The following is a 12,593-nucleotide window of genomic DNA, read 5'->3' as shown; positions in this document are numbered from 1 at the left end:
AATTCTCGTCTCGGTGCCTATTCCAATCATGGAGTCCCACTCTGCAACTCTGGGCAATAGCTTGCTTAATCTCCACAACGGCCCCCACAACGCTAAGGATGCCTGGCCTCCACCTTGGGGGTGCCCAGGAGTGGACGCCTCCCAGGGAAAGCCAGGATGGGTTCCACAGCGGTATTCGTACAAGCGCCTTGAGACCCTTGCGGGTGAGTAGTGTGCTATACAAGTATCAAATTTACATTTTACCAATCCTGGTTCATTGTTCTGAAGCCTAATTATTTGTATGCGAGACCTATTGCATTGGTTGTTATAATGATACACCCACCCCATAGTTAGCTTCCTGTGTGTGCAGCTATTCTATAGCGATGCTTCTTTAATTCAATGATGTGTTTCGATTCCCTCTATTCTTTTGCTCAGTCCCCATCAGGATTTGTGAAAGGACCTATAATATAAACATGTTTGTTGGACAGATACTAATGCACAATATATGTATGTATTTATATGGCCGAGTTAAAGCATGCTCTATTTAAAAATAAAAGTTGCATCAACCTCTGCAGGTTGAGTTTCCAATTTGGCCGTGCCATTACTGGAACCTGTGACTATAGGTCATTCAGCAGGTGTTTGGGCACACTTACCTTTGCCAACCGAACCCTTTCTAGATGTGCATGGTATGCATTTTTGCCACTTGCCCACTATCATTCAAATCCGTGGCCAGCACTGAGTGACTCTCTAGTTGCGAAGCTGTTGACGACGAAACCTGGAGACCTGAGTTGTAATTCAAGCTTCTATGGTGGGGCAAACACCAGGATCCTGTGCTAATCACTTTAATATATTGTGCTTATGTCCCCTTATCGGCTAAAAGAAACATGGCGGACATAAGCAGAGGTTTTTGTTTTTTTAAGCACTATACGGAACAAAAGTCATTTACATTGGTACAGTGGACCAGGGCATAGTTTGTTTGCATGACACAACATTCTAGCTGTCACCTAGGACTTTGTCTCTCCGTGGCTCAGCCGGGCCCCTGGTACCTTTCTTCCTTCTTTCAAATGGCCCGGCTTCCATCTTGCTTCACGTCTATAGGACCCAGCCACACTCCCTCCCACTTCCTTCGATGTTGTATTCACTCTATCCTCCTACTCCAGACACAGTTGCCCTTTTTGTCCAATGCGACAGAGACTCCTTGGGTAGTTGATAATCTCGCCTTTGTCCTCTGCTCCAGTGGCGCTAATCCTTATCCGCGTTTGGAGAACCTCCATTGGCGCGAGTGGACTGGCCTGTGTTCCACTTTCAACAAAGCGCAGTGAAGCGGAGTCTATTAAAGGACCTGCGGCAACTGAAGTCAGCAGGGGAGCGATGCCTAAGACTTCATTGTGTCCGGGGTTTAGCTCCAACTCAGTGTGGTATCCAGCCCGCAAAGGCCGTAGTGCTGGAAGAGAATGGCCCATGTGAGCCCGGCCGCTGAAGGAAGCCGCCGGGATCCAATAAGTAATCTTCTTCTTTCTACTTGGGCGAGGGGCAGAAGAAAACAAGCTGGGAAGTGCCACAACAGAACAGCAGGGTAACCGCTCCCTCTCCAACCCAAGCCTTTGATAGCGCGAGAGACGATGGAGTGGTTGACAATCAACGCCTTTGCACAAAGACCTAGCGCTCCCAGACCTGCTGAGACTAACACCTGTCGGAGTTTAATGCCCAGCGCATCTGTGCCAGCCACAAAGTAAATTGATCCAACCAAAGAGTAAAGCATGGTATCTTTTGTGACAATCCCACCCTACCCCAGCGAGTTCAGGGAACTGATATGAGTGTCATACAGGCTCCAATACCACCATTTCATCCAAGCTGACCCTTTGACATTCAATAGAATAAGTGTCCGTGAATTGCGTAATTAAAGAAACTCTTATCACAGACTTGCAGATTGAGTAACCTGGCAAAGTGTGCTTTGTAACTGTACTGATTATTGTTAGTTATTCTGTTCTGTGACTATACCTAAAAAACTCGACGAAGCGCGATTTGAAAGAAGGGAAAATGGCGGCCATGGTCCTGGTAACCGACCAGGAGGTCCTTGGAACTCTAGCCGCAGTAAACTTTATGTGAGTTCCTCGGAACTCTGGATGCGTAATTCTGCACCTAAAATCCACAAACAGCGGGAATTCCCTGGGGGTTATTAAGGACCATGCCTTGGTCTGTTAGGAATGGGGAATTACTGTGGAAATCTGTGGTCTTGCCCCTTTTTTGGGGGGGGATCCAGGCCATTTTCCGTAGATACATTCTACAGCGTTTCTCACTGGCGAAATCAGCCAGGACAACACAGGGGTGCGTGCGTTGCTACTCCAATGCACAAATATGTGAAACCCAATCACTCTCCAGCCTGTGATGGATGCGCTTTGAAACTCATCACAGGAGCTACCGAGAGAGCGCCATACGAACTCGAAGTAATAACAATAATAACATCTTGAAAAAGCAGTTCAGGCGGTAACTCGGGAAGCCCAACAAACTTGTAAAGAAGGCCTAAGTGTTGCCTCTCTTGGGCTGTCAGCCAACAACCCTCCTGCTTCAGGGGATCCCACATTCCCTGTGCTCTGACTTCTGTTGGCCTCCAATTAAAGTAGCCGCTCGGGCAAAAATCCACTTAATTCTAACCGGGTCCATCCCTCAGATAATGCTCATATCCGCCTGGCCGGCCTTTGAACTCGAGAGCAGCGCTCACATGGGCTCACACGGGGCGGGCAGACAACTGGCACTGCTGGGAGAATGCTTTCAATTGGCAGGAGTTAGTGCTTGGGGGAGGGGGCGAGGGCACAACCTCTGACCTTTAAAATGAACATGCTGTCTTTTGTAATAGCACAGTAGGACTGAGGCTCGGGTCCCGCCCCTTCCTGCCGCCTCCTCGTGCCGCACACGCACTTGGAATTGGCATGGTGTCAGCAACGGGTGGCATCATGCGGTGGATGTGTAAATATTGTTTAAAAAGTATACTTGGAGCAATCAAAACGATGTTGACCGTTAATAAACTCACGGTTTGTTCTTGTCATGGGCCTTTATTAACCCTAAAACAAAGGAGCAGATTCGGAATTATAATGCGGATATGCAGGCGGTTGTGGTGAATTTGAATACATTTCCGCATTTCTTGCTATTCAAAGCCTCCCCAAGGAAAACTACCCCTCTGGTTTATGGTTATTTGCCATAATATACGCAGAGCGGACAATTCATCACCCACAGGGGCGTGGCTTCCGTTGGTGCAGGAGGTGCAGGGGAACCGGGGTCCATGACCAAGGCCACTGGAAATATGCAATTGTGCAGCCGCTGCGTTTTTTTGCATAATTATAGATTTGCCACACCATCCACCACCGTCTGCTGCATAATCTGCAGATTTTGACAAAAACATTTTTTTGATTTTTGTATCTAGCTCCAACTGTACGAAAGTTACAAAAAGTGCAGTGACATGTTGCTGCGCAGTTTAAGGCCTCTGCAAAGCTTGACTGGTCAACTTTCTGTTCCTTATTGCTATATTTGGGTATTAAACTGGAAATAAGGGGGTGCAACCAATGCCCTGACAGTGTTATTAATAAGTGTGGAAATGGCAAAATAGTGACATGACACTATCATAGAATGTGCTGCGTAACACTGTATAATATGTCTTTTTTGCCATTTAATTTAATCAGCCCTGCAACATAATTTGGCCCTCCCCGCCACATAATTCCAGTGTCTCTGCCCATGAAACACTGGCTACCCTACTGGGCGACCATAAATTGAGGGAAATGTGTGATTACACATGTTCCCCTTTTCTGTACCTTGTGAAAGTATTTTTTTCACGTGGAGGCATACCTTCCCCATAGCCCTTGAAGAATGAGGGGCAGACAGCACTTTCCATGCTCATTGCACCGCCTAAAACCTAAGTGAAGTAGGTCTCAATTTTGATGTGCAATAAGTGTTGGAAAAATCATCATCACATTATCTCAACTGCCACAGAGAGTCACGAGACCTAGTGCCATTTGCCACATTAGCAGTAGCAACTCTAGCTATTTTTCTGCCTACAACACATGACTGTGCATTGTCGAGTGAGAAGACGAATTCCCGAACCTTTACGTGCAGTAGCGTAACTTGAAAAACGTATTCCTTCCGCCGTAGCCAAATTACCCATGCACACCCTCCGGCCTGGTACTAATCCGCGTGCCGCCGCTGCTTCTCCTGACGCGAAATGGAGGATAGGTCTCAGAGTGGCTGCTCGAAGCGAGAGTCTCCCTGGCTCCTCGAGGAGGCGGCTCGAGGCGGCGTCAGGTCTGGGAACTGACCCGTGCCTGTAGGGGGTGACCCGCACCCCTCCGGTGCCACCAACACACCCACACTTCCGTCACATTCTTCCTGGGCGGACGTGGGCTGCCAGCACGGGCCGCCATTCACGTGTGAAGGGGAGGGGGTGAGGGCACAGGCTGGGAGCGCCATATATGGAATCCTGGGTTTGTTATATGGCTTGCGTGGGCAGTGTAGGTCTCGCGCCGGAGAGCCATGTTCTGTTTGTGGCTGTGCATGAGTTTGAAACGGACGAGTGCGTGATTGTATAAGAGATGCCGATGAGCGTCTGATGTCATGCAGTTTGTGCTGCAGATTGCCATGCAGGTGGCCGTGCAAACGAATAAGCTATCGTGGGCTGCCCTACTTTGAGTGCCCTGGTTTGGTTCTGCTGAACCGAGTTCAAGGGCACTTTCAACAAGTCATCAGTAGTTAAATTATGTCACAATTCATATTTTTGGGTGGCTTGTCACTTTAACAGACACAATGAGGGTGTTTCATATTTTCAACCTCTAAGCAAGAAAACTGAAGTTTTCCGTTTGGGTGTGGTTCAGTGACCACGCTCAGCACTGAAATAATCCAGGAAATGACTTTTGATACCGCCTACTATTGTGCACAGACAGTTGCTACCCTTAGACCCTTTTGTGAGCAGGATAACCCAGCGAAGTGGGGCTCTTGGGAAATAATGGTATCGAACAGGAAGTTTTAATAACTTAACAGGAAGTGGGCAGGGAACGAAAAGGTAGTTCTATCATTTTCCTTTGCATGGGTATTCTTTTTCTGAAACGCTGAGGTAGCAGAATTGTTACCCAGCACTCATTGGCCTTCTGTGACCTCAAAGGGTTAACCTCATGTCTTAGCCTTGGTCTTTCAACTGTCTTTTTATTACAACTAAGGGCTTCGGGACAAAGTCAGGGAGGTGGAACTGTAGAAAGCAAACACGGTGCCTTGGTTCTTGCTGCTGTTTTCATGGCTTTGAGATTAGGGAAAAAAGGAATGTGTAAGAAATGCCAAACTGTAAGCCAGGTGCAGTATCTACTACTCTTGATGGCTGTGTGGGACTTGCATTTTCATCATTGTAGACAAGAGGAAACTACCTGCTCTGGTGGCCTCTTTGAAACATGTTGTGTTGTTGGCGAACGGCATACTGAGCCATACCGAGTTGATTTTCAGTTGCTATTGGGCCTGTGGTGGTAGGGTCTCCAGGTCGGGAGCTTGACAGGTGAGGCCATTTTCCGTACTATCAATCTGTGTAACTGTGAGGTCTCCTACAAGGGAAAACCAACGCCACTGCAGCAGGGAGTGAGATTGATTGGTCTTATTGTCCACAACTGCCTGTAGTCTTTAAGAATGCTTTTTCTTGTTGGCGGCTAGACGACTGTGTCTTGATGCGGTCTGTTGAGCGTTGTTGATATTGTAGGCTCAAATGGATGGATAAATAGGACCAGGAAAATGATAGGTCAGATCAATAGTGAAATTGGGTCTGCCTGTTTCAGTGTCTACCTTGGCTCTGGCTCCCTCCCCTTCTGGGAGGAGATCACAACCTATTTGCTTGTTTTATCTGGTAGGTTCCTGAAGGTTGCTCTCCCTCCCTTTAGACGATCCTTCCAAGATATATGAGGCTTGCTTTCTGCTTCAGGGCTCATTTTTGGGTTCAGTATGTATGCTGTTCCTTTAGCAAAGCCCATTCAATTTTATAATATGGAAGTCATGGCTCCTGCCGCCAATACTCAGAATATACTGAAATTTGATGTTAGGGCTCCTCGATGGGTGCCTCTCTCAACATCTCAGGCCACTTCACTGGGTTCCTATCCCCAAGCATGTTCAAGCAAATGATATATGGCAGCAGCCTCGCATCCCTTCACAACTTACTAACTCCATACCAGCTTTCTTGAGCCTTTCACAGCTCGTCCAGAAATCAAAAGGATGCAAGCCGGTAGTCGCTCCTTCTTTGCTGCTAGCGTTTGGAATTCACTGTCCAACTAACTTCAGATCACCTTCCAGTTAGGAAATTGCGAAAGACATACCTGTTTAATCTGTAATCCCTCTAGATGTTTCCGCCTTTGTCCACGGTGCGATTAGCTCCATGATGCGCACAAGGGTAATATCAAGCTTTCCCAAAAACCTTAAATATATACTAAAATAAAATAATGGTGCAATTTAGCGATCCAGATTCCCGGCTCACTGCATGTCTCGAGTGCTCTGGAAGTTTGGGTGTCGCCTTGCCTGTGGCACAGTAGCATGTAGCCGGTCTTCTGCCAAGATATGGGCAGAAATCTGTCCTGGATCTAGATCTGGGGAAGAGGAAAAGGGACCCCTGGGGCTCTAATGGAAAGCCTCTCCCTATACATCATCTAGTGTATGGAATTTTCTACACCTACTCTTAACAGTCAAGAAATGATTGAAAGTGCTTTCTTTTACAACAGAAGGGTAGTGTTTTGAAACCGCCAGGCCGACAGTAACCTCTACCATTAGCACCCAAGCCTTAACTTGATATAACCTGGGTTGCTTCTCAGCACTTAAGGGCCGGAGTTATCATCCAGCTCATTGGTTCTCGTTTTATCCAGACCACACCCCCTGGGATTCAAACCTGTGACGTTCACCAGTTCCTACCCTGTGTGCTTTACCTGCCGTCCTACTAACAATCTGAGGGAGAGAACCCCCAGAATGAAACGTCCAAGACCACTCATGGAATCCGCATAGAAGCATCTGCTGTGCACTCTGGGAGGGGGATATTGGAAGCAGGCGCATACTGGAGCAGGTGTGGAAGAGAAGATAACCAATAGAGCCAGGCTGGGGGTAGAAAGGAAAGAGATACTGCCGGGCGGGGAGAGGGTCTTCTGTCTGTAACACGACATGCTATGAAGGGAACTATGACGGGAAAGTTGGCCAAAGCACAGCTGCGCCCTGATCCCCAGCGGGGGCGCGCGCATGTGGCTGCGTACCCTTCTGTTCTGACAGCCCTCATCTTAATAACCATGATGAAATATAAGACTTTGTTGAGCGACGGGAGCCCAGGCCCGGTTACACAGACACCGCCACGGTCCCACGGGCCCCCTCTGCCGGAATGTGTCTTCTCTGCTAGCTCGCACCTCCTGCTAAGAGAAGAAAGCATACACACGCAGCTCGTGCAGGGGCACGTGCTCAGGCCTGAGGCTTGGCAAGGGATTGGTTCCCAAGGCTGTGACGTCATTCAGTCAATAAGCGGTGTGAATCCCAAGACAATGGAATGGCTTTCGCCACATGTCTAATGGGGGCAAGGGGGAATGGAGAAGATAAATTGAAAACGTACACACTTTCTAGAAAGCGAGATAACTTATGACTACAAATTTCTATCCAACTGTATTCTAGTTATTTTCCTGCTTCGTTCTAGACCAGTGCACATTGGGCACAAAGGTATATGTTATTCACGTTTGTATATCCCAAAACGGCATCGGATTGTCCAAGGCTTTCTGTGGGCTGAAATAAAGGGGTGAGGCCTAAAAAGCATAACTAGGAATCCTTTCCAAGGGGTGTGGCTGAACTAAAACCCTGCACTTTCTGTAGTGTGCCACCCAACCAGTATTTTGGTGCCTCTCTGTGAGCTTTCTGTTATTGCATCCAGACGTATCACTCAAATAACATGCATCTAAATCTAGCCGTTGCCATTGCTTATTACCAGTGTCGGATACATGATTTACATTAGTGACTTTTGTGAATAATTAGAACTGAAAAGGTTTAAGTTACGAAAATATGAGAATGTAACTTTTACATTGCTAAGGTCAGTGGAAGGGGCAGTTGGCTTTGGAGTTTCTCAATTACTCCCGTTCTTACCTTCACACCACTTTCCTCTGCCGTCTCTCATCTCGTTAAACAGTCACTCATTTTCTCCCCGCGTCTTTCTGAAATCCTCCATTTGCATATCTCATCTTTTCTAACCAGAATTCACATTTCACTATCTTTTACATGTTCTCTCTTGCATGTCGTTCTGTTCACCATCCTCCTCAAACACATAGCACACCATTCACCTGAAAGCACTGTGAGAGGCCAAGGATTGGATGAGCATGTGCACTACCTTCAGCCTTATCTCCAGAGGTCTCACTCGTGGCTCAGACTCCGTTCATAATATGCAGTATACAAAAGTTAATATGCTGCATGAAAACAAATTAGAGAAACCCAGCATTCTGGGGAAAAACAAACACTCTTAGAGAATACAAGATTAAGTAAAACAAATTAAATGGTCACATAAGCTACATTGCAGACATGGATTATTTTAACCGTCAATATAATCATGGTGTTTTCCTATAAAGCTAGAAACATGAATATAGGGCCAAATAAGGGGCCGTTTAAGGTCAAGGTATGATTCCTACCAGGGCGGAGACCCGAAGGGTCCTACCCTACTTAAATCCCTGGGTATAGCAAAGTAGCAGTTTCTCGCCTAGGAGTTTTTTAGGGCGGATCTGAAAAGGCAACCAATCGGACATGAGGAATCATCACTTTATAGCCTTTTGTTTTGTTGGTGTTTGGTAGTGTGTGGTTAGTTGAGTGAGTTCTTTGTGAAGATTCTAAATGGTTTGTATAAGACTGAGAAAGTCATAAGTTAGATTTAAGGAAGCTCTTTTTGGTGTTGTGTGTGTGTGTACTTTTGCCGGAGTACTTTGTGTTTTTCTCCCAATTGGTGGCGGCGAGTAATTGTCCATTGGTCAGCCAGTGTATAGTACTTGTTTACATGCATCAGCATCTGAGCTGGGTCAGCATTTTATGGATGGAATGTCGTAGCAGCAAGGGTGAGTTATGTTTTGCCAGCGAGAGTGGGCTACAGCGGCAGCCGGCATGGATCGGGGGGTGGTGCAAAATGGAAGAATGTCATTTCTTTTTTTTTAAACTTACCTTATTACCGCGTCTCTCCTCCAAGTCGGACTTGGGCCATAACAGGAAGCACCCAGGCTCTCCTGACCAATCACAATGCTGCAATGCAGAGTTGTGATTGGTCTGAGCGCCGTGGTTCGGCACTTAAACGGGGACTGGGCATGTTCTCCACCCAGGCTGTAATGCATGAAGAACATGCAAAGTGCACATGGCTGTTAAGCCGGCCCGAGAGGGTGCAAGCCACTTCTCCCCTGCCCTGCTCTGAGGGCAGAGCAGCCCCGCCCCACCTGCAAAGCAGCAGGAACAAATCAAATGATAATAACATTGAGTTATTATTAAAATCTTTAGTTACACTGCTTAAAAGCAGTGGGGTGACACTCCTCCGCCTTAGCGGACGAGCCGCCACTGGTGGACTTGTTGTCTCTAGGGTGTTTGTTGCGTATGGCAATGCAGATTTGCTATGTGGCTTTGGTGCAATGCTCTTGTAAGGAGGCCGACTAGAAAGCAGTTACCTCTCCAAGATATACAGTTGGCTAAATGTTTGCCACCTCCACAGCACTTCTAAGCATGTCCTACTCTTGCTCCTACTCTTAGACTAACAGTACATTTTGGGCATAACTTCTCAAAGCCAAATAGTTAGCTAAGCATTTGACTCCTGTGTGTCTCGCCAAGAACACCAATACATCCCATCAGCAGTCTTCATATAAACCTTCCTGACGAAGATAACTGAAATTTACCACACATATTGAAGTTCAGAATGGCATACAGTGCTTAATTTGAGCCGGAGCTTTCCGGTGCTGAGCACCGGCACTTAATTGGTTTCCGGTGCTCGGCACCAGCACCTAATTGTTAACACCACACTTAGGGCAGTCTGCCACAAGGTGGCGCTGCTCATGTCATTTGGAGATGAGCAGTATACCAGTTGTTTAGGAAAACATTATACATTTATAATTGACTAATACCTCCCTCCCCAGCCATTCCTTTAGCTTTGGGGACCTGGAATAATCTGAACTGTCACATTTACATGCGAGAAAGATGGTTAGTAGTTGTTTTGGCAGAGATGACAGGGGCAATGGATGGTGCAAGCTGCGCTGGCCTCCTGGTCAGAGCCCTGGCACTTAATATTTGACAAATTAAGCACTGATGGCATATACACCACGAAATGGACAAAGATACCATTACACACGGCAGAAAGAAAAAACGTCATTGTCCCCATGTACGCAGTACACCACACAGACCCATAGCAGCATCTACTGAGTAACTATTACATACTAAGAAGCTATTTAATATAATCCATCACTAAGGGCCAGATTTATCGTAGTGTTGCTTTGCCTTTGTGGCATGCAAGGTAATGCAAGGGCAATGCAACACTTAAGTAAGATCTACCTTGCAACGCAAGACCACCCTGTATGGTCCTGTGTAGGCCTGGGCGCAGTTTGTGGTGTTCTGCTCCACGGAACCCCGGGAAGCGCTGAAAAAACTCTGCGGAGTTCTGCAAGCAGCGGAGTGTGGTATGGTGCACTGCTCGCACTGATTTTTAGCACCAGGAGTATATTCCGCACTTTAAAATCAGCGTGAACGGCACTACGCACTGTGCCAGATGGTGCTGCTTCTTTTTGCCGCTCAAGTGAATATTCTACTCAAGAGGCAGCTTCCTCTACGCGAGCGGGAGCGACCACCCGCGTTAAGAAATCTCACCGGGAGGAGGTCTAGCGCGTGATTTTTCTTGCTTGCCAACTGTGAGTGAAAGAACTCCGCTCCGCGTCACTTTGCATAGTTATGTGGAGTAGGCAAAACTCCACAAACTCTGCGGGCGGAGTGGAATTCTTTGCCCACCACCAGTCCTGCGTTACTCTGCCCCAGGAAGGTGTTCCATGGGTGGAGTGCATCCACCCATGGATTTTTGCACATTCCTAGATTTACCATGAGTGGTAGACCTTTTTGTGTGTCAAAATTGTACGCCTTCCCAGGGGAGCATAACAAGTAGAAATATATTGATTTCTTCTAGTTTTTTCTTTTTTCTACGTGCGCTGCATTCTGCAGTATACATAGAAAGAAGAAAAAGCACCAGAGGATTGTTTTGCACCGGAAGTTGTACCTTCCTGCAAAAAATAATCCTCCCTGTAAAGCAGACAACCTTGCACCACAGTGCAAGGGTGCCTGCGTTGGCACATAGCACCACATTGGGTGGCAGTGCAAGAAGAGGACAGGAATACACATTCCTTCCCTCTCCCTTTCACGCAGTGCAGTGCATCAAGGTGTCGCTGCGTTGCTAAAAAGTTTGGTAAATCTGGCATAAGCAACCAGTATCCGAAAGACGACCCTCTGCAGCCACGCCTATATAACAATAAATGTATCTCCTGATATCCTACAATTTATTGTTGAAACTTTTCAGTCTCTGCATTGAGAAACTGCAGCATCTGTCTCGCTGTGACTTATGCTGTAGGGTAACTGTGTGTGGCCAAAAAAGAATAATAGCAGTATTTAGCTTTATGTGTTCACACGACCGTAACACTAATCCTGACATATCTTGTGTCCCTTCTGCAGGGAAGCTACGCATACCAAGCCTGACTGAGGATGACAAGGACAGTTCCAAGAAGACGTGGGTCGCGGGGAGCAGCGCCTCGCCCAGCTCTCCTGAATTCATCCCACGAGAGGACGGCAGCAACAATATCATCCCCGTGTATTGCTCCATCCTAGGGGCCGTTGTGGTGGGACTCATCGCCTATGTGGCCTTCAAGTGGTACGTTACACCACCTCTCCCATTGGTCATGCTCTAAAACCTCTCATTGTCCAAAGTAGAATAAAGGGAATCTATAGTGAATTCTGTGACCTCTCCAGAGTGAGATAAGTTTTGAACCCTTAACACTCCCAGACCCAACCAGTAGATGGTTGACTTATGCACTGCATGTGAACCTAGAAGAGACTTCACACTGCAAAACTGTACACTGCCAAAGGAGAATGTTTTTTGGTCTAGGAGCGCATGAGGGGCATAATGTCACCTGACATAAGAACTTTGTTGAATTAATTAATAACTTGATGCAAAAAAAACAGTCTTCACAGTGTACTGCGTTTGATAAACAAATATAGCAGTTTGGAGTGTGTCTCTGCCTATATTGAGCACATGATACACGTTTTGCAGTGTTACTTTCTGTATGCAGGTCTGCCCAACAAACCTTGATAGTTTTGTCTGACTTTGGGCAGGAAATTTGATTTGAAACAACCCTATCTATGTTGGTCATACCCTTTTCTGTCTATGACAGAGGTTTGGAGGTCTACAACTAATGCTATAGCACAATATAAAAGTTACCGTTCTGAATGAAGATTTGTCGAAGTTCTGCAGACCAAATCAGAGAGACCCTTCCATATCACTCCAAGCCTGGCCAGACGGGTGGGTGCAACTGGTGAACTGAGAGGGCTGCTGTTGTACTAAGGGTTGTCACTGTGTGCTGGAGAGGCAG

General features: G+C 46.9%; 1 protein-coding gene across 1 annotated transcript in view; it reads left to right on the top strand.

The window, feature by feature from the left end:
• Positions 1 to 12,593, top strand: part of LOC146796246 (tumor necrosis factor receptor superfamily member 16-like) — a 70,097-nt gene that overhangs the window by 47,829 nt on the left and 9,675 nt on the right. The window contains exon 5 of the mRNA XM_085628744.1: positions 11,680 to 11,875. Within this exon, the coding sequence (XP_085484870.1) occupies positions 11,680 to 11,875 (196 nt within the window). The remainder of the gene's footprint in view (positions 1 to 11,679; positions 11,876 to 12,593) is intronic.

Source organism: Triturus cristatus, chromosome 10 (genome assembly GCF_964204655.1).
Source record: "Triturus cristatus chromosome 10, aTriCri1.1, whole genome shotgun sequence".
Classification (NCBI taxonomy): Eukaryota; Metazoa; Chordata; class Amphibia; order Caudata; family Salamandridae; genus Triturus; species Triturus cristatus.
The sequence above is the reverse complement of the archived record's forward strand: the minus strand, read 5'-3'. Positions and strand labels throughout refer to the sequence as shown.